Here is a 24,453-nt window from a genome sequence, read left to right as displayed (position 1 = left end):
GATTATCTATTAAAACATTCTACAAAATTCTATCCTTGCAGATGAGATGTAACTTTTGGACATTCTACAAGTCGAATGAAGCCAATATTGTGATTTCATCATTTCTGTTCATGATGATGCTGCCTCAGAAACAGCGAGACATGTTGTTCATGGAATATTGATGAAATCAGAGACAGAGTGGGGACAGATGCAGTCTCACGGTAACCACATGACATGCACAGGGGAGCCAAGCCACATCACTGATCCACGCACCATGACACACTCTGAGAGTTTATGCTTCAGAGCCAAGTGCCATGACTCGGGTTGCTGGTAAGCTGACGTACCCTGAAAACTGATGGAAGGAAGCATGAAAGACTTGAGTTTGAAGTTGGTCTTTAATTCTGTGTTCTATGTTTTTCAAAAATGGATCTTTTCTTCATTCCCACAACCCAAAATTATGCATTTATCTGCATGTTTTACCATAAATCCTGCCATCTATCGATCTCTCACGAACTGTACCATCACTGCACAAGAACACTGTAGAGGATAAAACACTAAAAAAAAGGAATCTTTTTGCTAAGTAGTCTTCTTCAGTTCGAGTTGGAATCACGATTGTAAACGGCGAGATCAGTCCATCCCGACGCCCAGCTTCCCGAATCGCCGTCCAGCTTATCAAAGATCTCCGCCGACGATGTCGCCATGTCGCCGTTGCAGCTGTTTCCGGAAACCAACTTCGGCAATTCGACCCCGTGAAAGTCGATCGAGGAAGTGCTGACGTCACGAGAAAACGGCATGGGACCCAAAGGCGCGAAGCTGCCGAGGAATCCGTCGAATGCCCCCTCGGCGGCCAGCAACGAGCTGAAGCTTCCGGGCATGTCGAGCAAGTGGCGATCTGGGTCGGGCGGCGGGTAGGCCTTCGAGATGAGCTCCGGGTTGGGCAACACGCAGGGCGCAGAAGAGGGCTTCGGCGGATTGGTGCGTTTGGCGGCGTTGGATGCGGCGGAGGAAGAGGAGGAGGCGGTGGAGCGCTTGGAGTTCTTGCGAGTGCCTCCGCCGATGGGGACGTTACGGAGGGCGCCGCCTTTGGTCCAGTAGCGCCGGCAGCTCTTGCAGAAGTGGCGCGGTTGCGAGAGGTTGTAGTTGTTGTAGTAGCAGAACTTGGTGTCCGTGGACTCGCACCGCGGGCACCGCAGGTTCTGCTCCTGCTCGCAATACGTCAGCTTCACCGCCGGAAACGCTGCCGGCGCCGGCGAACCCTGCATCGTCTTCGAAAAGGTGAGATTTTTACCGAGTTGCTTCTCGTTTTTCTTGAACTGAGTGGAGGAAATTTGATGCAGAGGATCTGTCAAGTAAAACTAGCGCGGAAAGGTGGGACTTTGATAGCCGTAGAAAACAAAGTTGTGATTTTTCTTCGCCGGAGAAAGAACTCTTGCAAGATTGTCGATGAGAACATCGAAAGAGTAGTAAAAATGAAATGATTTGAATTTTAAGCGCAACAAGAGAAGGAAAAGGAAACAGTGTCGAATACTGATTTCATCCCCAGTGTTTGAACAAAATTGTGAAAGACACACACAACTTATGTAGACGTCTCTAACGCAAAGGACAAAAGCATACTATCGGTAGAGCAAGATAGGACATGTTCAGAGATCAGAGTAGTCGATGAAGAACATATTCCAACTGCGCAGAGCAGTAGCCAACCACCCAAGTCCCTCTCTCTCTCTCTCTCTCTCTCTCTCTCTCTGCAATTTGATTTGATAGTATGGAATATATATGGCAGCTTGGCTCAGGTGTGACTCCAGAGGATTCCACTGCAAATGCAGTGCGCAACTAATCCAAATTCAAATGGCAAACATGATTCTAATACAAGAGAGCTGATTTGATTTTGTTTCTTCCTATTAAACAGGCAAAGGGGAGCTGTAGAGTGCTTGTGTCCTTCAGTCAAAATTAACAGTCATCTGCTGCACGGCACGGCAAACGGCAGGGTTCAGTAAACCAGCAGTAGCTGTGAGCTTGTACGCCTCACTCTGCCATCAATGGCGACAAATGAGACAGGGCAGCTATGTGTTCTCTCTCAATCTACTTGGCCGCCAGTCTACTCCATCAACTGCAGGTGCGGCAGCTTCTATATGAAGGATGAAGTGGAACTAACTTATATTGACTGTCTGCTTAAGATTCTTTTAACACTTGATACTACAGAACTGATTCTCTTTATCCAGGAATTTGAGATAAGAACATCGAGACTCCAATGAAGCGTTTCCCATTGGGGAGTAGATTTCCGTCACCAGTCAAATCAATTCGCCTGGGCAATGTGAGAAATCAAGTTCACATGGAGATGTTTCACAAGACTATCTCGATAACCTGCTGTGCATTTGTTTCCACACAGGAATCAATTCTTTGATATTTTTAGGCTATCAACTGTGGAAAGAACTGATTCTTATCAGGAAAGAGTGAGAATAATCGAGACACGAGAAGACATCAAATTTGACAAGCTACCTTACGATCTGTTTCTATATATAAATCCTCCTATCATTCTTAAGGATATGCAATCTTGACAGTTAAGTTTTTTTTTTCTTATTCCCTTTCGTCTTCAAGACTTATTTCATGCAAAGAATGAGAAGCGTTAAAACAGCTTGAGATATGGGCTTGAGTTGAGATGAGATGGAGATGGAGATGAGCAAGTGAAGCAGCTTAACTGAACACAATGGCACACAGTTCGATGATGAAGATGATAACCCGTTGAGCTGAGCCCCTTGCCTCGGTTGTAGTCTGCAGATTCTGGTCATAGTTAGGCACGGAAGGAAGTAGCCCAACCTAACCAAGGAGTAGGCTTTCCCTTGGGCTCGTCAAAAGTGTGTCTGTGCTTTGGTTTGTGTTCCATTCACTGCAATGGAAGGAGGATCACTGAACAAGTCTTGGGGGGGCATAGTCTCGTCTATCTTTGGGACGCCACTGAACGCTACTTCCCAGCCAAGTTGAGTGATTTGTTAGACAGAGCTTTCATATTATATACAGTCACACTCCAAGTCTAGCTAGTTGAGTTTAATTTTTAGAATTCACTTTAAAAACTTTTCATGTTTTGGCAATTAAAAGTTCATATCTGAACTTAGAATGAAAGTTGAATTTGAGAATTGATGAGGACCTCAAGCTTTACATGGTTAATTGTGAACTTTCAAAAAACCTTTATACACTTGGATAAACAAATTATTACTAACTTGAGCTTAAGTGTTTTAGATCAATGAACCTAATCTAAAGCAAATGAGGTTATATCAGAACAAATCTCTGGACCTCCTAAAGCAATATGGACTGATATTTTGATAGGAACATCAAGGCTTAAAAAGGGAGATTAATATGGTCCAATTTAGCTCCAAATGAAGAATTGTAGGTTGATAAAGAAACTTTAGACGATGGTTGTACCATAAATTACTGAATCCATCAATTCCCTCAACTAAATGTCTTTGATCTTAGACAACTAATACAAGCCTAATTGGATGCATATGTCTATCGTATTGAGCTCTATGGCCCCAATCCAACTAGTTGAATTACATCATCTATTCTACTTCTGACCATAACAATTATCTAGATCTACATGTCGAATTCCACATTACTGAACGCGGCCTGCAAGGCAACCACACCTTTTGAACATTAACAATCAGATCGATAAAAGCTTGCAAGTCAATTCTTATATTATCCTTTTCAAAAATTATGCAGATTGACGCAGCATCCATGCATGCAAGCAATCAAAGATCGTCATCTATCTCTTCTCGGCCAAAAAACAAAGAGAAGATCTTCATATCCTTGACCAAAAGCTAGAAAATTAGATTGCCATATAAATGGCAGGTGGCTGAAAAGAAATTAAATATGGCAGCCAGCTACCTCCCCAATTACTTAACATTCCTGCTACGAAATCTAGGTGGAAGTGATCAGTTTCAGCTACAAATGTTCTTGACCAATGTATTTCACACCTGAAATTCTGAAACATGGCTGAGTGTATTCTGAAGCAGCAATGATTAGTAAGACACATTACTGAATGTATTCATCCAGAAATCTGGTGCTGTTGCGTATATATATCAACAGTTTCATATATGAATAGAATCCAAGAGATTTAAGGCCAAGAGAAAAGGTCCTCAAAGATCTTCAATTTCCTGCAATTACGTAGAGCATCTCTTCATCACACTTTCATTGCTTAATAATTACTTGAGGATATGGTGGCTAAGGAGACACGATAAGTTAATTAATTAACTCTTTGTGAAGATATGGCCGTGAGCATTAATTAAACAAATTGATGAGGAATTAGTGGTGGAAATTCTCAAAACAATAAAGAAAGTCAAAGTTTTGGAAATGTAGAGAAGGTAGCTAGAAGAAGAGTTCTTGGTGCTCTTAGAATTGTCATGAGAATTTTAATCTATATATGTTTCAAATTTAGAGAGATATAGATATGTTTTTCTAAAGTTCTGTGATAGAAAAAGATGAAGTTGGTGAGAGAGATATTATAATTGTTTGCACATGGTAGAGTTTGGCACATAATAATTAGGGTCATGTGCTATGCATATTAACACTTTCAAAGTCATATTCAACACAAATCATTTGAGTGATCAAGCCACTAAATTAAAGTTCAAAAAAAGTGGCTGTAAAGCTGAGGCAATGCCCTCTTCCGTCGTGATCAACTACAGTTTCTCAATTTACCTCCTCACAAATGGTCGTGGGACCGACCATGTGAAACCGCTGGGTGGCAAATTTCACCTTTTTGCAAAAGAAAAAGTGACTACAGTATCTTAATAAACTAGTGGGAATTATATACAACATGGTGGTTTTTGTATGATTGATTAAATCGAAAATTAATCATAGTATAAAGAGAAGTTTTGATGAAATAGAAGAATATATATATATATATATATATATATATATATATATATATATATATATATATATATATATATATATATATATATATATATATATATATATATATAATTAAACTTTGCATTTTGTATGACCTTTCTTGTTAAGAAATCTAATAAGATCATGGTAAAGACTTGACTTTGAACTTATCACACTATTATTAATTACACTCTTGACACTTTTGAGTTTAAATTAAATCAAGTGGTAAGAACTTGACTTTAAACCTAACTCACACTATTACATAATTGACGTACACTACTCTTGCTCTCTTCTTATATATTATTTTTACTCCATGCAAATAAACCACTGACAACCAATTTTATTTGCACACTCTAGAATTGTTACATCATTCTTTCTTTTGCATCTTAAAATTTTAAATTTATTTAAATAATTATTTAGTTGATATTTAAAATTAAATTATTAAAAAATAATATTTTCAATAGTACTATTTATTTTCTTATTTCCTAATTAGTATTTTTTTGACATATATTTTAGAGTATTATTTTTGACAATTTTAAATCATTTGTTCACTCTGAATTTTAAATCATTTGTACGATTAAACATCAATGCAGCAATGCCCTCCTACTCAAATTTTAAGCATATATATATATATATATATATATATATATATATTTATCTACTTGGTCATTTTTAGTCATATGGTTATATATGGTTAATTACTCTGCAATTATAGTTGGATTTTGATTATCTTCTGAGTACTATCTATATATTCAAATTTAAATTTTAGTTAAAAAATAATCACATGGTAATTTGATCAAATTTGTTATACGACAATTTTTTTAATAATTTTTATTTTTAAAACAAAGACTATATTACAGAATTTTAATTTATAATTCATATAGTAATTTCTAAAAATTTATAGATGGATTTATTTCACTTTACTTTAAATAATTATATCTATAAATATTTTTTTAAAAAAAATCTATAATTCATCAAATAATTTTGATTAAACAATTCTATTGTGTTTGCTTTAATTATATATACATGAACTTCAAAACTAAATTACTTAAATTATTTTTCATGATTACTTCTTGAGCATTTAAATTATATATATTGAGATTAATTTTTTTGATATATTCAATTCTTAACCTCCGCATGCATGCTATAGATAGAAACTGTTGTGCCTAAATGCAGAATCATCGATCGATCTCCAATGCCAAGTCAAAGAAATCCTCGAGCCCAAGGATTAATATTTGCTCACCAAATTATTCACAAATAATTCCATATGATCATATGAGCATATCAAATAATGGAGGAAAATAAACAAAAGATATCCCAAATAATCTATTAGATTAGCTAACTTGCAGCTAGCTGCTGGGACATGCCCTAACTAGCAGAGATCGATATCATGCACGACAAACCTAAACAATATAATTGATAACTCTCGTTAAACAACTGACAAAATATTCATATACCTTTCAACAGCTTGCTGCATTAAATTAAATACTGATGGCGAGGAACATGCAGTCCTTATTAAAATCATTGTTTACTTTGGCTAGCTACTGCATAACCAACGAACTGCCATTGCAGCTAGCTGCTGCTTAATTTGCATATATCAATATAATGATGATCACCTTCGATCAGTTTGTGCAGTTTCAGGCCATGGGTGATCATGATACCTGTGACCCCTGCATATTAACTACTGTTTCACGCCCACAAGCTAAGACTAGATTAGAGTGACCTTAATTGGCTAGCTAGCTCAATTATTAGTTGATTAAGATCGTGCATGCCGTCGTCATTTAATTTATTATATGTTTCCTGCACAGCAAAGAAAGTGTTTGTATATTCTGCTCCATCTTTGAAGTTCTTCGATCGGGGAATGAAAATTTTAAGGGCATGCAAACAGCTGTACTAAGAGATAATAATTAAGACACCTTTTATTATATATATATACGCAGATTTTCTAAAATACGTCTGTATTTTTTTATTTTCTAAGTATATATATATATAAAAACATAATAGACACTTCATATGCTATGGAGTTTAATAGACGCTTCTTAGGAATCTTAATTAATGCCAAATATTTAAGTGTTTTTAGTTGAACAAGATCATTTTCAAGTCTTATGCCAAGTTAATTAATTAGATCAGTAATAGCTCCTTTCAAGTGGATGGATGATTTGGAAAACTGGCCTTTTATTACTATTTGGATCAAAATAAAAATGGATGCATCCTTTGAAAAAAAAATATTCAAAAGTGTATGGATGAATTTGGAATATGTCTTTGTAGTTTTTTCCCTGACATTATAAATATGAATGCTCTTGGAAGCCTTTTCATTGGCTCCCACTAATTCCCTTGTCAACTCAGAACTGGCCATCGTCTGCTCATCATCATTTACATTTACATGGTTTGTTGCTTGTTTCTTGGAACTAGCAACGATGGTCCAGGCTTGTGTGCCACTTTCTGATCTTGCAACCTCGAACACCCATGGAGAGGACTCCCCCTACTTTGCTGGCTGGAAAGCTTATGATGAGGACCCTTATGATGCTGCAACCAACCCTTCAGGGGTCATTCAGATGGGTTTGGCAGAAAACCAAGTAAGTCCTCTTCCATACACTGCAAATATAATCAATCATATATGAAATGATCGAGCTACTTTAATTTCCTCTTTGTTTAATTGTGGGTTGTCTCAGCAGGTATCATTTGATCTATTGGAGAGGTATTTAGAACAGCATCCAGAGGCAACTGGCTGGGGATGTGGCATATCCAGCTTCAGAGAAAACGCTTTGTTTCAAGATTACCATGGTCTCAGAACTTTTAGACAGGTAATTAATCAGTTAAAAGACATTTTGCAATGCTTATGTTATGCTGTAATTATAGAAAACATAACAAAACAAAATTTTCTCTGCAGGCAATGGCAACTTTCATGGAGAAAATTAGAGGAGAAAGAGCACAGTTTGATCCTGAACGCATAGTCCTCACAGCCGGCGCCACTGCTGCAAATGAGCTACTAACCTTCATCTTAGCGAATCCCGGAGACTGCTTACTCATTCCCACACCTTATTATCCAGGGTAATTAAGAGTTTCAACCTGTTAATTAAGGACGACGGTTCTGGTTATAGCTTAATATTCGAATTGGTTTCTGTATATGCAGATTTGATAGGGACTTAAGGTGGAGAACTGGTGTTAACATCATTCCGGTCCACTGCGACAGCTCGAATGGATTCGAAATTACTCCTCAAAACTTAGAAGCGGCATTTGCTGAAGCAGAAGCCAAGGAGTTTAGAGTTAGAGGAGTCGTCATCACCAATCCATCGAACCCGTTAGGCACGACAATTCGCCGGCCTGCTCTGGAGGATATACTGGACTTTGCGGCGCGCAAGAACATACATTTGATATCAGATGAGATCTACTCCGGCTCTGTGTTTTCCTCTGATGAATTTGTCAGCATGGCAGAGATCGTCCAGGCGCGAGGATACAAGGACTGTGAGAGAGTGCACATAGTGTACAGCCTCTCCAAGGACCTTGGCCTTCCTGGGTTTAGAGTCGGAACCATTTACTCCTACAACGATCGAGTGGTGACGACTGCTAGGAAGATGTCCAGCTTCACTCTGGTCTCGTCTCAGACTCAGAAGATGCTAGCTTCCATGCTGTCTGACAGAGAGTTCATTGGGAACTACTTGGAGACGAACAGGAAGAGGCTCAAGGAGAGGCATGAGTACATTGTCGAGGGGCTAAAGAATGCCGGAATTGAGTGCTTGCAAGGGAACGCTGGGCTCTTCTGTTGGATGAATCTGGCTCCGATGCTGAACGAGTCCACGAGAGAAGGAGAGCTGAGGCTCTGGAAGTTGATACTGCACGAGGTGAAGCTTAACATCTCGCCTGGCTCCTCATGTCACTGTTCAGAGGTAGGTTGGTTTAGGGTATGCTTTGCTAATATGAACCAGCAAACGCTGGAGGTTGCCCTGAGGCGATTAGGGAATTTCATGGTGAATAGGCGACGTAGCTAGATTTTCATATATACACACATAGATTTGTGTCTGTTTTGTATCTTGGAAGAAGGGTATGTTTTTGGAAGAGGTGCATGTCCTCTCCTCTTCTCATTTTTTTTCCCTTCTTCATCAAGATTGGAGCCTTGCATTTGGTAAGTAAAGAATAAGATTATGTACTAGCTTGAGATAATTAAATTAAACAATATTCATGCCTTTAATTGAAGGTCAACGTGCATGTATAATCTAGTTTTGTTTGATAGTGTATTTGACGACAAAGAACAAATTATTAAAGAGTGTTAGAAGAGTTTTCCTATCTGTTCGGCTGTATGAATATCGATCCACGGGCTTATTTACTTTTGTAAGTTTTCTAAAATACTTTTTGTTCAACTCATTTCATCAAACCAAAACATCAGCCAATCAATTGGATTGGAAATGATGTCGATCGATCAATTAAAATTAACTTTAATCAGTCACCATTTGACTCGGAAGAATCTGAAAATGCAATAATGTAACACCATCAAACAAACAACTTTAGCAAAAGTCAATATACCTCTCGTAAGATGTTGTCAAACATTTGACCGTGTGGTCGTATAAAACCAGTCAACGTGCAGTTTTGGAATCGCTGCTATTGACCAAGCATGTATGCATGCAGGAGGACCTACGGCCGCAAAATTTTTGTAGTGTTCGTGCAAAGTCAACCAACCCATGCAGGAAGGGAAGGGACGAAGACGGCTTGATTACGACTCTACTCCCTCCAATGTCGGCCTCGCACGGCCAGCCTTTTTCAGCTGCACTACCAACTCATGCATCGATCGGTGACCCGGTGTAGGTAGCTTACGTCGATCTCTAGGACTCGAAAGTCATACACCGAGTCGTCGTCTTTAGATTTTTGTTTCTGTTTGTAATATTCTAATCACGTAGTCTGACTGCTGCGCGTACGTGGTCGACTGTGTATCCTTGAACTAAGCAATGGCTATGAACAAAGACGAAGAAGAAGAAGCTAAAGTTAAACTCTGAACTGGATCTTGCTGTATTTTATATATATGTGGATGCTCAAGAGTCAACAATGTCACCTAGAATAAGTCCAGAAACAAACTAAAGTGTTGACCTGTGTATCAAGTAACTGTGCTACCAAGCACGACGACAAAACAGAGTGAGGGGACATGTCATAGTACAGTAGCCCAGGCACCAGCTTCAATCTAGTGGACAGGCTTAATGCCCTGCAGAGACTGCCGAAAGGGATGCCCTCAGAGATGCAGGAGAAGAGAACCATGACCACGCATATGGAAAAGAAAGAAGGCCCATTAAAAATGTTCATTATTTATCTCCTTGCACAATATACAGCAATATTTAAGATGAACAATTAATTACAACCCTAATTGACTGAGTGTCTAGATCTGTCTAGTTTGAGTACTACTTTTTTAAATCATGTTGTATAATTAATTGATCTGCTTAATTAGTTTGGACTACTTAACTTAGCTCCCTCTTTCGCTTGGCCCACTCGACCTAGTCTGTTTGAACTTACTACTTGGTCCATGATCCATTCAGCCTGATCATCTTTCAGAAGGCCACAGAAGAGTGGAAATAGTCCAATTCAGATGGATCAAACTTGACTGCAAATTACGACAGTAGTTAGACGGAAGGCTGCTGCCAAATTCTGAAAGCTGAGCTCTGCTGCTGCCAGGCATAGCGTTTCAGAGCAAGTTCAAATTGACCATTCCAGCTCACTCCATCAGTCTCTATGTAATGGCTCCTTCAAAAAAACAAGGAAGCTTATTCTCCTTAAACTCGAATCTAGTAAGCAAATTTTGGAGTTAAATGTTTGTCTGTTTTCTCGAGCCTACCGGCTCTGCTTTCACTGTGAAGATCACGGGTGAAAAAGAAAAAAAAATCTCCTTCTTGTCCCTGAATATTCAGTCTTCAATATCAAGCTTGAATGCTCGATAATAGTATTCACAATCTCTACATTAAAACTTAAAACATGTATAGTGCTCCCTATCAATTAATTTACACTGATCGCATCACTACTCGAACAAGAACACCAAAAACCTTCAGACAAACACTATGCGTGCACTCGAAGATCGATTGAACGAGTCGGCACAAATCATGCATACCCAATTAAAAAATCCCAAGACGTGGTACACGACGCCGACTCCAATCCTCCAAGTCCTCACTCATCGAATACCCAGTCTCTGGAAACAATTCAGGCCACAGACATTTTGGGCTCAGGTGATGGAAGAACAGCGCCGGCGGCGACGGCCCTACGAGAGAGGACAGTGACGAGGTGGCAGTTCCAACCGATTGCGACGTCCTCGCCACGCCGCAGGAGGGGCCCGAGCTACCGTGGCTTGGATTCGCCCTTGGCATCTGCCGCCGGTGACGACCGACGATGACAAGCGGCAGATCATCATATTATCCCTTAAAAAAATAGATGAATAATAACGTCTCAAGACGACGTTAGGCGCATAACGGGATCGATCCCAGATCGTCACCGGCTGAAATTGACGCTTGATTATTATACCAGCAATATCATACGTCCACCGTCTGTGCTATGCCCTGGAAGTTATCATAGCATCTCTCAACCGATCATGAAGTGAGATTTTGATTATTTTCATTACTAAAAACACTTTCTACAATTACGATTACAATGGATAATAATAATATTAATTTCAAAAGTAAATATACCAAAGGATACAATTGATGTTTCTTTAATTGAACCATCTTTTTAGCAAGCTTGTTAATCCCTACAACCTCAAAAAATTGATTGAACTTGATATGTCAAAAATAAAGTTATTAAATTGGTGCTCAAGATGCATTAACTCTATCGGAAAGAAATCAGATGGATAAAACTAAGCAAACTGAATTAATTTTCTCTTATCATAAGTAGAGAATGAATTTAATGAATCAAGACAAGTCATACATAATAACAACTCTGTGTTGATCTCTTTAAAATGACTATCTCTTAAAGTTGCAAATCTATCACTTCATAAAATGTTTCAATGTGATAATAGTGAAGATTATATATCCTTCCTTCAATTTTTTATCGTGATCTCCCATATTGAAAGGTGAACAAGCCATGTGTAGGGTGACTACCTCATATTTAACATAAAATTTAAAAAACAATCGTTTAGTAACAAATTCCAACCATATCTCTCATAATTTGTTGTTGATATTTGCTTAATCTTAATTAAAAGAACCATCGCATTACAATATTTTGATCTTTTTTCTTTATAAAGCTTATGATAAATTAATCATTCATGAATCCTAAGATATTTTTCATTAAGTGCATCTGAAATATGAATTCATATTTTTCCTATTACTTCTAATAGATTATTTGTTTGCACCCTTTGCTTGTGATATTTTCCCTCCTCTTTTATAATAATATAATTAAAAGGGCATTAGAAACTAAAGGATACAAGCATATCAAACTCAACAATGTATTATAATGTGAACCCCAATGTGTACTCCTAGCTCTTTTCAATATCTTCTATTGGTTCATATCTTGTCCAGTGAAGATATCAATATTTTTAATTTCTTCAATAACTTTTCCAAATTACTTCTCACGAAGTATGTCTCTTTGTTTGCATGATGCTCCAATAATATTGTTCAACTGTGCAACCACATGCATCAACAAAAATAGAAATTCTCATATGATTTTCAACAACAGTTACAAGTCTAAAGTTGCAGTTGATGGGCAAAATAATAAACATAATAAGTAAACTTGTTATCCATCATATATAATTAAGTTTTTTAAATCATTGAATTCTCCTCTCATATTGTTAGTTCTATCGTATCTTTGCCTTGCAAATTAAATATAGATAACCTATGCTAGCACAACAAAGAATCAATAATAGTCTTAAGTGATAAAGTAGTAGTATCGTTTACATGTATAATGCCTATAAAGCGTTTAACAATATTTTTCCTTTCATCTACAAACTGTAAAACAACTGTCATTTGGTCTTTAACAAATACATCACGAGTTTCATCAACAAATATAGTAAATAACTCATCACTAAGATCTCTAAAGATAGAATTAGTAGTTAAATCGAGCCTAAGCTTTCTTAAACCACAATTTTCAACGATAATAACCCACGACGACGATAAGAAATACATCTCATAGCTCCAACAAGAGAAAAACATCGACAGGTTCATTTTAAGTCATGATATTCCCTTGTAAAATAGTACCAATAGATAGTTTAGGTTGAGAGTTTTATAAATATAAGATGATGACTAGTAGTGAATTGACCTGTCAAATGAGGATTTGAGATTATTTTAAAGAAGAAACATGGAAAGAAATTGATATGAATCATATATATTTTAATTTTAATTAGTATTAATTTTATTAAAATGTAGCTCGGTCGGATAGTTGTTTGTCCAAACAACTGTGGTTCCTATTAATTTGATAGATAAAGTGGATCTTAAATCCTTATCTTGAATTCTCCTAGCTCGATCCACGTACATATAAAACAAGTTAATTTGATAGAGGAGATGCGAAGGCGAGGGCATGAAGCTTCCTTGCACGCAATTAAATAATCGTCGCAAATTAAATGTGCAAGTTGCGGTACTGGATGGTGATGGCCAGCGTACAGATGCATCTTTCGATTTTTTTTTTAATAAATTTTTTTGTTCGTTTCTGACGGTCTTTAACAGGTTCAGATGCATGCATTCGTTCTCGTACGTTTAATTCATCCCGCCGCGTTCGATGATGCATGAGCTAAATGAGGATTGAGCACGCCCGCTCACGCTGAGAAGACGCATGGGGACCAAACACAGCCAGGTGCATGAATTGCATGGTCTGTGACAGAGAGAGAGAGAGAGAGAGAGAGAGAGAGAGAGAAAACCAGCAACTGGAAAACTGAAACCAGCTACTGGAGAACTAGCAGTGGGGTGACTTGAGCCTATGCAACGCATGGGCGAGGGACCACTGTAGTGTTCAGTTTATTTTTTTTAAAAAATTATTATTTATTTTATATTTTTCAATCACATTTTCTATAAAATGATAAGTCATTTTTTAAAAAAATAAAAATGATAAAAATTATTTTTTATGGAAAATAAAAATTACTGCTGATAAATAAAAAATATAAAAATACGGCGACAGTAACACATCCTAATCCTGATCGCATAACTCATTTTTCCCCTGACACCGCAACCTCGGTGCCCTTCGACCGCCGCTGCTTCCCTCTTTCTCCATCGCGAGCGGAGAACCTCGCAGAGACCCAATCGTCGTCCCTCACTCCTTTATATCCTCCTCAATTCCCACACCGATGTCGATGAGCTCCACAAGTGGGCTCACCCCGTCCTTCTCTGCCGCCCTCATTCTCGATGAATCTATTATAAGATGGAAAGAAAGTTACAGTTGGTGTCGCTATGTTCTTACTAATTATCGGACATAACACACAACATCGAATATGTGCAGATCGATTTCAACATTCATTGTACACTTGTAGAAAGTGGTTCAAATGAATTTTACGAGCTGTTTGTACATTGGGCACATATATTATTCAACCGTATGAATACAATGACGTCCATCCTCACATATTGAACAATCCAAAGTGGTTTCCGTATTTTAAGGTACGTATTGTATCCTAATGCGTATCTAGTTACATTTACAATATATTCTTACTAAGACATTGTGTATTTTTAAAATTGTCTTTGAGCTATCGATGGGACTCACGTATCAGCATGGGCACCGACATCAATTCAAATATCTTTTCGTGGTAGAAAGGTTATTGTTACACAAAATGTGATGCTTACATGCGACTTCAATATGCTTTTTACATTTGTATATATGGGCTGGGAGGGGACAACAAATGATTCCAGGGTATTCATAGACGCATTGAAAAGGTATGAAAATAATTTTTCTAAACCTTGCGGTGGTAAGTAATAGAAAAAACTCTCTATATATATTCATTAAAATTTTTGTTTTACATTATTAATATGGAAATACTATCACAGATCAATTTTATCTGATTGATTCTGATTACCCAAATATGTCGGGGTTTCTCGCTCCGTATCGAAGTCGAGTGGCAAGCTCGTCCATGAGATGACTTGACCGACGAAACAAAAATAACGATAGCTGCGCGCTAACCCTAAACTTCCAAAATTGCGAGAGTCCTTATCCCCATCTCTTTGCTTAGCGAGAGTCGCCACCGTCGCCGTCCATCTAAACACCCAAAATCGTCGGCTCCCGTCCCTATCTCTCTGTTCTGCGAGAGTCACTGTTGTCCCCATCCATTCGCCACTGGAAGACGTCGTTGCACATTCCTTCGTCCCCATCTCTTTACTCTGTGAAAGTCGTGTTGTCCAATACATATTATCGGTCCGATTCCATCAAAAATTTCTAACTATTAGTCAAGCGTTCTTTCTTTAGCGAAAAGTGGAATCCGCCACATCAACGGTCCCACACGGTCAGTCCTACAACCATCTGTGAGAAGGTAAATTGAGAAGTTGTAATTGGCCATGACAGAGAAGGACATTGCGATCGGCTTCGTCAAGATTCGACCTTTGCCCACTTTAATAACTCTGTTTCATCACAACTAACTCAACTATGCCCCTAAGCGTTCTTAAATCAACAGTGGAAAGCAAAATTAATCATGGGGATTATTATAATACCTACACATTATCATTTAATTGAATACAGTTAATATTATGAAATTATAAAAGTAAAATTAAAAAAACATATATTTATTTAATATAAAATAAAAATAAAGATAAATGAGTAAACAATAATATTCATAAATATTAAAATTAAAACAAATATGAATGCATATTAATAAAAAGGACGTTTAATTCTTTAAATACAATTAATATTATAGAATCATAAGAATAAAATTAAAAATATATTTATTTATTTAATATAAAATAAGAATAAAGATAATAAAATATATTAACATAATGAATATGTGAATCGTAGATCTTATATTTTTTTAAAAAGTGATATATATTAACGTCCATCTAAATCAAATTAAAATTAAATAAAAAAATTAAACGCCTCCTCATAGACATAAATAAATAAGTAATATCATCATCATTATTATTATTATTATTATTTCGTACATCCCCCTTGGCAATTGTCGCGTCACCTCCTCTCCACTTGCTCCTGTGCGGAGACGGATGCAATGCATCCGAATGGCAAAAGCGTGATTAAATTGCTCTACGGTTTAGCGCACATGTCCGTCCATCCTCCAGACAGACTTCCCCATCTCATCGCGACCGTCCATCACCTGTCGCTTTCCTTTCGTCCTTTCCGCTTCCCCCTTCTTTTATGAGGCGACGTCCCTTCCTCAATCTTCCTCTCCGCAATTTTTCCCTCTGCGTCACCGGGGATGTTCTTCTGATGCGCTCTGAGATTTGCGTCGATTTGAAGTCGCTGTTTTTCTCTTCGATCGGATCTCTGTTGTTGCTACTTTCTCTGCTGCGGTTCGTGGTGGCTGGATTCGTCTCCTCGGGGTTGCTCCTTGCTCGTCTGCACTCATGGCAGCTCTCGTCAAGCGCCGAGGTAAATCCTATCTGTTCCTTTCTAGCTTGCTTTCCCTTGTCTGTTCATGCTGTTTGTCGGAAATCGGCAAATTTGGGGCTGGATCTGTTTGGCTTCTGGGTTTTCCTATAAAGTATTATTCATAACGGGAATTATTTGCTTTGAACCGCTAAACTCGATGAAACTGATGTGTTACAGAATCATTGATTAATTGTTCTTCAGATTCATTTTTTTCTAGAAGAAAACATGAATCGTAGATTTTTTTTTGTCAAGAACTTCAAACGTATTGGGAAGAGTTTCTATATTGCATCATGGTACTACACTAGGATTGTTGTTTCCATTGAGATCTGCTTTTCACTTTGCGTTCCATTGCTTCATCCTTACGTATGCGCAGCCACTGGGACTGATGGGGATTTTGTAACTTGGTTTTTGCAGCCAGTGAAGATATCTCCCCTTGTGGCCCTTTCCTCTCAAATCTCGTGGAGCAGGGACTTCTTGTATCTCTTGCTCGTTCTGTTGATGGTCACTGCCCTCCTCGCAAGAGGTCCCGGGCCATTGCTCCACTCGTCCTCAGAGTAGGAGAGAGAGTTGCAGATGAGAAACAGCGATCCCGTTCAATCGACACCCTTCCTGATGAATGCCTCTTTGAGATCCTTAGACGGTTGTCAGGTGACAAGGAGAGGAGCAACTCTGCTTGTGTGTCTAAGCGTTGGCTTACGATTCTGAGCAGCATCCGTTCTTCTGAGCTTGCAGCTCAGATGAAACCTAGCGTCAAATCTATGAAGAAGACCTTGCCAGATCTAAACAATCATGTACCTGCAACCGAGCAGGAAACTGAGAACAATGGATTTCTTACCAGACGCTTGGTCGCAGAGGAAGCTACTGATATCAGACTTGCTTCTATTGCACTTGGAACTTGTAGCCGTGGTGGACTGGGCAAGCTTTTCATCCAAGGAAGTGACTCGACTAGGGTCTCTGATGTTGGGCTCTCTGCAATTGCTCATGCATGCCCTTCCCTACGGGTCTTATCTATGTGCATGGTTCCCTTGGTCACTGATGCTGGTATAGCAGAGATTGCTGATGGATGCCCATTGTTGGAAAAGCTGGATCTTTGCCGATGCCCACAGATCTCAGACAAGGGCTTGATAAGTGTTGCTCAGAAATGCCCCAACTTGACATCTCTCACTATTGAGGCATCTTCAAGCATAAGTAATAAAGCTCTTCAGGTTGTTGGTCGTTGCTGTTCAAAATTGAAGTATATTACTATCAAAGACTGCCCACAAGTTGGTGATCAAGGGATCGCAAGCTTGGTCTCTTCTCCCTCATCTTCTTTGGAAAGGGTAAAACTTCAGTCCTTGAACATTTCTGACTTAGCCCTCGCAGTTATTGGCCAATATGGAAAGAATATAATGGATCTGTCTCTGATTAGTCTGAAGAACGTGGGAGAAAAGGGATTTTGGGTTATGGGCAACACTTGTGGGTTACAGAAGTTAAGGTCCATCACGATCAACTGCTGCAATGGGCTTTCCGACATAGGCTTGCAAGCTATTGCAAAAGGTTCACCTCTTTTGAAGCAGCTCTTTGTCCGCAAATCTTGTGACCTGTCTGATGCTGGTTTGGTTTCTTTTACTGAAAAGGCAAGGGCACTTGAGAATTTACATATTGAGGATTGCCACCAGTTGACTCTTATGGGTGTTCTTGGTGCTCTTCTAACATGCAACCCAGAGTTGAAGTCACTATCTCTAGTGAGATGCTTGGGCATCAAAGATATAGACTTTGTGCCAGCCCAACTGCCATCATGCAAGTCACTTGAGTCCTTGACCATTCGAAACTGTCCTGGTGTCACAAGTGCTAGCGTACAAATGGTCGGCAAAATCTGCCCTCGGTTACAGAAACTTGACTTTGGTGGTCAAGCTGGAGTTACTGATGCTTCACTTATTCCACTGATCCAGAGCTCTGAGGCAGGTTTTGTGGATGTCAATTTAAGTGGGTGTGTTAACGTTTCTGATGCCCTGGTCACTATGTTGGTTAAGGCGCATGGAAGCACTCTGAAGATGCTTAATCTCGATGGTTGTAGGAAAATCACTGATAGAAGCGCCATGGCAATTGCACAGAGCTGTCTTGTGCTCGATGAACTGGATTTATCATGTTCCTCAATAGGCGATTATGGTGTGGCAATCATTGCATCAGCGAGGCAGCTTAACCTGCGAATGCTTTCTCTTGCAAACTGCATAAAGGTCACTCAGAAAAGTCTGCCATTCTTGGTAAACATGGGCCAGTCAATGGTGGGTCTAAATCTGCAGCACTGTCACTTGATCAGCCCTTGTGCAATCAGTTTGCTCGAGGAGAAGTTATGGTTGTGTGATATCATTTCCTAGATGGAGAGAAGCATTGGTGCAAGGTAGTTTTCAAAATAACCAGGCTTTCACGTTCTTCAGCGCCAAAGACTATGGACAACAGTAGTCCGTTTCAGTTTGTTTTTTAGTCCATGCTTCTATGGACTTGGGCTTTGCAACTTTTGGTCACCTTCCGTGGATCTATGGCTGATCGTTTTTACAGATGTTCTTAACAAAGGAACTCTGTTTTGGGGAGTTTAGCAGGCACTCACAGTCTGCTGGTCTCCTTGATTTTGGCCTTGGTTCTGGTGATCACCACAAGGAGCCTCTATCCTAGTTTTTCACTTGTGAGTCTCGTTATCTCATGTTCTAGATGTTTTTATTTTTCTGTGATCATGGTTGGGATTACCAAGGAACCTGGATACATGGTTTCTCTTGGTGTTTTAGCCAAGTTTTCATATTGATAATGCTTGTCTTGGACTTGCATTCGCAAGTTTCAGGTCAGTCAGTCCGAGAGATGTCTAGCTGTGGGCTTACGTCCCGTGTGATTTGGGTCTGGAGTCTGTAATGCTGGTCTTGTTTGGTTGCTTTTGCAGTGTTTTCAGATGCCTGTATTTAAGGGGATTGGCTATGGCTGCGTAATTCTTAATTATTGCACGCCATGACAACCGTTTCTGGTTGTTTTTTTGTTCGCAAAAACCTGTTTTTATAGGCTGATGGAAAACTGTAATCTGTGCATCCTTATTATATAATGAAATCAAGTTGTTTAATAATGGTCATTATGTGTTCTCGGCTGCTCTAGCTTTGCTACTTCTGAGCTGATTCTGTGTTTGTGTTGTTCCTGGTTTCATTGTGTTCTAATAGTCATGCTTTCACTCCGGTCGTGCTATACCTGAGATATTTTGGAGTTTGTATTATTTCTCTTGAATGCACTAATGACATAATACATCACAATATATCATAGTGTTTTAGTTAATTTGGATGTGAATAAAACAAACTCATCTTTTTTTTTACTGTAGTTCTCAAATTTGTCATATTTACAATATGATAAAAATTAGTATTTTTATAATTAAATAAATAATTCAACTCATTTAGTTTGGGTTTGAATGGAAAGTATTTATCTCACAATTTGGCTACTAAATAAATTCAAGAAAGAGTACCTCTTGATGATTCTTAAAATTTCAGTCTTCACCCGCGGTTCGATTCCAGGTTTGAAGAATTTTCTATAAAACTGTCGGATCATATCATATGTTTTAAGTTAAAAAAATTGTAATGTGAATAAAACAAGACTGTCTCTTTTTAACATTAATCCTCTCTTCTTTTTGTCAATTTTTACAATATGTCTGCTTGTTAACGATTAATATTTTTTACAAAATTAAATAAATAATTCAACTCATTTAGTTTGGGTTTCAATGAGTCCAGTTTTCTAGCTACAAGTATTTATCTCACAATTTGGCTACTAAATAAATTCAAGAAAGAGTACCTCTTGATGATTCTTAAAATTTAAGTCGTCATCTTAATTTTTGTCTTATTTTTATTAATTTAAATGTCTGCTTGTAATTTTAAATATTTCTTTATGATAATAATTAAAAGATACTTTTAATTTTTAAAGCTATTAAAGTCACATCTTTTTATATTTATTATGAGAAGAACACCTACAAATTAACATATACTCTTCTTTTAAACCAACCAGAGTTGATAGCGCTGTGAGAGGCTCAAGCCTTAAGGTGTGATAGCTATAAAATATTCAGAAAAATAATAAAAAGAATAATTAACTTTTAAATATATATAAATTATATTTTAAATTTATTTAATAAGTAAATTAGACAACAAACTGTTTACTTTTAAGATTAATGGTGTGCAGTCGAACATCTATTTTTTTTTTTAAAAAAAACTGATAATCTAAATCTATAAATTAGAATCCGAATCTCAACGACGCATTGACGGTCTCTGCGGGCGGATGCAATGAACTTGGTCGGAAATGACGGCAACGTCACGGTGGGCCCCACTTGGTCGGTTCGACGGTCCAAGTCCATCCCCCCGAACCTGCTTAGGATTCCGCCTGCCCACAAATCTCGCCCCCTTTCATTTATTTATTTATTTATTTACTTTCCATTTTGTGAGGTCTGCGGCTTGCCCCGCTTTCCCAAATGGCCACATCCATATCCTCTTTCCCCTTCTCTGCTCCCTCTCCCTTCCGTTTTTCTCCTCTTGCGGGTTGCTCGATTTCCTAGGGTTTCTTCTCCTCATGCTTTCTGGTTCCTGCGCTGATTCGTCGGCGGACTTTTTCCCGGAAATCGTCTCGATTTCGTTGCTGTTTTCGCTGCTGGTGCTCGGATTTGACTCCTCGGGGCTGCTCCTTCCTCGTCTGCACTCATGGCAGCTCTCGTCAAACGCGGAGGTGATCCCTCTTTGATGCTTGTATGCTTAGCTTGTTTCTTCGTGTTTGCTTAGAGGAAATCGGTCGGTTTGGGGCTGGATCTGTAGGGATTTTCGAGATCCTTGTTGGGATTTCTTTATGCTGGTTGTTTTGATGGCTAGACTTTCTTTTGGGGGTTTAAAGCTTGTTAAATTAAGGTGATGATGTAGATCTACTAATATTTTTTAGTATTTACTTTTATGCTTGGTTTTGACTTCACTTCTCAGCTCATAGGTACAAATCTTTGATTGTTTTGGCTTCTGCGTTATTTTTGTGGAGGGACAATTAGGGTTCTTTGTTGCTGTTTCTGGGAGTAGATTTTTTGCTATGCGTTTAAGGATATTGAACATAAGTTCATGTATTTCGGCAATAACTTCATAATAAAAAGGGAAATTGGAAATTCCACTGTAGCGTCTTGTCTGCTTGTAGTGCTATGCTGAGGATGGTTGCTTGTATTGTAATCTTCTTTTCATTTTAGGGGTTTGATTACATCGCTCACCTCGCTGGACTGAAAATCACCCTCTTGTCTTCATTGTCTCTGCAGGCAGTGATGATATCTGTCCTGGTGGCCCTTTTTTCTCGAATCTCATGGATTCGGGTCTTCTCAGGTCTCTTGTTCATACAGTTGATGTTTACTGCCCCCCTCGCAAGAGGTCCCGAGTCGCTGTCCCGCACATCCTCAGAACTGGAGAGGTAGCTGCAGAGGAAAAGCAGCAGCCCTGCTCAATTGACATTCTTCCTGACGAGTGCCTCTTTGAAATCCTCAGACGGTTGCCAGGAGATAAAGAAAGAAGTAACTCTGCTTGTGTTTCTAAACGTTGGCTCATGCTACTGAGCAGCATCTGTTCTTCTGAACTCGCTGGTCAGTTGAAGCCTAACCTACAATCTGTGATCAAGTCCTTGCCAGACCTGAATGAGCATCCGTCTTTAAGCGAGCAGGAAATTCATAACAATGGCTTTCTTACCAGGCGTTTAGCAGCTGAGGAAGCTACTGATATTAGACTCACTGCTATTGCACTAGGAACTTGTAGCCGTGGTGGACTAGGCAAACTTTTCATCCAAGGAAATGACTCAACTAAGGTCTCTAGTGTCGGGCTTTCTGCAATTGCTCACGCTTGTCCTTCACTTCGGGTCTTATCCATGTGGAAGGTGCCCTTGGTCACTGATGCTGGTCTGGAAGAGATTGCCAATGAATGCCCATTGTTGGAAAAATTAGACCTTTGCCAGTGTCCACAGATCTCTGACAAGGGCTTGATGGCAGTTGCTCTGAAGTGCCCTAACTTGATATCTCTCACTATTGAATCATCCTCAAGCATAAGCAATAAATCTCTTCAGGTTGTTGGTCGGCATTGTTTGAAATTGAAGTATGTTACTATCAAGGACTGCCCGCAAGTTGGTGACCAAGGAATTGCCGGCTTGGTTGCTTCTCCTTCCTCTTCCTTGGAGAGGATAAAACTTCAGTCGTTGAATGTCACTGACTTAGCTCTTGCAGTTATTGGCCAGTATGGAAAGAACCTAACAGACATATCCTTGACTTCTCTCCAGAATGTTGGTGAGAAGGGATTTTGGGTCATGGGCAATACTTGTGGGCTGCAGAAACTGAGGTCCATCAGTATCATCAATTGCAGTGGGCTTACTGATGTAGGCTTGCAAGCTGTTGCAAAAGGTTCCCCTTTCATGAAGCAGCTTTTTGTTCGCAAATCTTGCTACCTGACTGATGCTGGTTTGAGAGCTTTTGCCGAAAAAGCTAGGACACTTGAAAATTTGCATCTCGAGGACTGTAACCGGATAACATTTGTAGGTGTTCTCGGTGCTCTCTTCACATGTCCAAAGTTGAAGTCACTTGCCCTGATTACATGTCTGGGCATCAAAGATTTAGCTTTTGCCCCTCCTCAACTGCCATCATGCATATCACTTGAGTCCTTAACCATTCAGGATTGTCCAGGTGTCACAAGTGCTAGCTTACAAGTGGTGGGGAAGATCTTCCCCCAATTACGGAAAATAAACTTGGCAGGTCAAGCTGGAGTTACTGATGTATCGCTTATTCCACTGATTGAGAATTCTAAAGTGGGTTTTGTGGAGGTAAATCTAAGAGGTTGTGTTAGTGTTTCTGATGCATTGATCTCCATGTTGGTGAAGGCACATGGAAGTACTCTGAAGATGCTTAATGTTGATGGCTGTACAAAGATCACTGATAGGAGCCTCATGGTCATTGCACACTGCTGCTCTGTGCTTGATGATCTGGATTTATCACATTGCTCAATAGGTAACTATGGTGTGGCAGTCCTTGCATCTGCAAAACAGCTTAACTTGCGTATTCTCTCTCTTGCAAGTTGCTCAATCACTGAAAAAATTATGCCATTCTTGGCAAATATGGGGCAGTCAATGGTGGGCCTAAATCTTCAGCAATGCCGTTTGATTAGCACTGATGCAGTTGGGTTGCTCGAGGAAAAGCTATGGTGGTGCGATATCATTTCCTAGTAGAGAAGACTAAACAATGGTGCAAGGGAGTTTCTTGGGAGTCTAATCATTTGGCTTCTTTCATGACCTTCAGCACCAGAAGAGTGTGGAAAACAGAAGTATCTTTGAGTTTGTTTTTTTGGTTCATGTCCTCTGGACTTGAGCTTTCACCTTTTGGTCAATTTCCATGAACCCGTGGCTTAGTTCATTTTTACAGATGTTCTCGGAAAGGAACTCTGTTTTGTGGAGGTAAGCAATCATCGAACCCGATAGCTTGCTTTCTTCAATGTTTGGCCTTGGTTCTGGAATTACCATATTCAGTCTTGGTTTCGGTAGTAGTTTTCTATTTCCGAGCCTAGTTATGTCAAGGTCTAAATATTTTTCCTGTGATCCTGGTTCATTTTACCAAGGAAGCTTAATAGTTTGCTTCGTTGGGGTTTTAGCCAAGTTATCATGTTGTTAAAAGTTTGCACGTTGAACTCATATCAAGTTTCAGGTGTCTGAGTCCTTTGTTGTTTGCAGTGTGTGCTCTATGTCCGCTGTGTAATTTGGGTCGGTCTGTCGTGTTGTACTGGTTTGGTTGCCTTGTTATGCACAGTTTTTGTTCGATGCCTGAGATTCATGGTATTTGACTATGGCTGCATGTTATTGAAGCATTGCCATGGCAACCTTTGTTGGTTGTTTTTTCGTCAAATCCTGCTTTTCCAGGCTGATCATGGACTGTGATGTTTGCAACCTTTTCAATAATAAAATAAGCTGCTTATTTACTGTGTTGGTGGCTGTTGCATATTTGTATAAAAGTTTTGTTATAAATTATGATGTTCTCAATTCGTGTTGGATGGTGGTACCTATGGTCGAAAGATGTAGCGTATCTTCCCAATCTCCTATGGCATATGAACTTGTTTCATCTTTGTATCTTTGATTTTTGGCTCT

The 24,453-nt window shown here is 39.0% G+C and overlaps 4 protein-coding genes and 1 pseudogene across 5 annotated transcripts; 4 read left to right on the top strand and 1 right to left on the bottom strand.

Moving 5' to 3' along the window:
• Positions 1–12: 12 nt before the first annotated feature.
• LOC141834183 (dof zinc finger protein DOF3.7-like) lies at positions 13–1,835 on the bottom strand. The gene has a single exon (XM_074721634.1). The coding sequence runs from the start codon at positions 1,239–1,241 to the stop codon at positions 570–572; it is 672 nt and encodes a 223-aa protein (XP_074577735.1). The 5' UTR covers positions 1,242–1,835; the 3' UTR covers positions 13–569.
• On the top strand, positions 1,788–8,991 carry LOC141834182 (1-aminocyclopropane-1-carboxylate synthase 7). Of its 2 annotated transcripts, XM_074721633.1 has the most exons (5): positions 1,788–1,830; positions 7,297–7,433; positions 7,533–7,661; positions 7,748–7,908; positions 7,991–8,991. In XM_074721633.1, the coding sequence occupies exons 1-5, from the start codon at positions 1,794–1,796 to the stop codon at positions 8,844–8,846; spliced, it is 1,320 nt and encodes a 439-aa protein (XP_074577734.1). In that variant the 5' UTR covers positions 1,788–1,793; the 3' UTR covers positions 8,847–8,991. The 2 variants fall into 2 exon arrangements, with proteins under 2 accessions (XP_074577734.1, XP_074577733.1); XM_074721632.1 differs by lacking the exon at positions 1,788–1,830 and having other exon boundaries at positions 7,275–7,433.
• Positions 8,992–14,150: 5,159 nt separating this feature from the next.
• LOC141832978 (uncharacterized) lies at positions 14,151–14,712 on the top strand (annotated as a pseudogene).
• A 1,419-nt stretch (positions 14,713–16,131) lies between these two features.
• Positions 16,132–19,414, top strand: LOC141833551 (EIN3-binding F-box protein 1-like). The gene is made up of 2 exons (XM_074721027.1): positions 16,132–16,326; positions 16,741–19,414. The coding sequence occupies exons 1-2, from the start codon at positions 16,302–16,304 to the stop codon at positions 18,681–18,683; spliced, it is 1,968 nt and encodes a 655-aa protein (XP_074577128.1). The 5' UTR covers positions 16,132–16,301; the 3' UTR covers positions 18,684–19,414.
• Positions 19,415–20,771: 1,357 nt separating this feature from the next.
• LOC141833439 (EIN3-binding F-box protein 1-like) lies at positions 20,772–24,300 on the top strand. Its single transcript, XM_074720886.1, has 2 exons — positions 20,772–21,042; positions 21,605–24,300. The coding sequence occupies exons 1-2, from the start codon at positions 21,018–21,020 to the stop codon at positions 23,539–23,541; spliced, it is 1,962 nt and encodes a 653-aa protein (XP_074576987.1). The 5' UTR covers positions 20,772–21,017; the 3' UTR covers positions 23,542–24,300.
• Positions 24,301–24,453: the final 153 nt, after the last annotated feature.

The sequence above is a fragment of the Curcuma longa genome, chromosome 8 (assembly GCF_044706935.1).
Source record: "Curcuma longa cultivar G26 ecotype Majalengka, Jawa Barat chromosome 8, ITB_CL_G26_1.1, whole genome shotgun sequence".
NCBI lineage: Eukaryota > Viridiplantae > Streptophyta > Magnoliopsida > Zingiberales > Zingiberaceae > Curcuma > Curcuma longa.
This window is presented reverse-complemented; position numbering and strand designations above follow the sequence as displayed.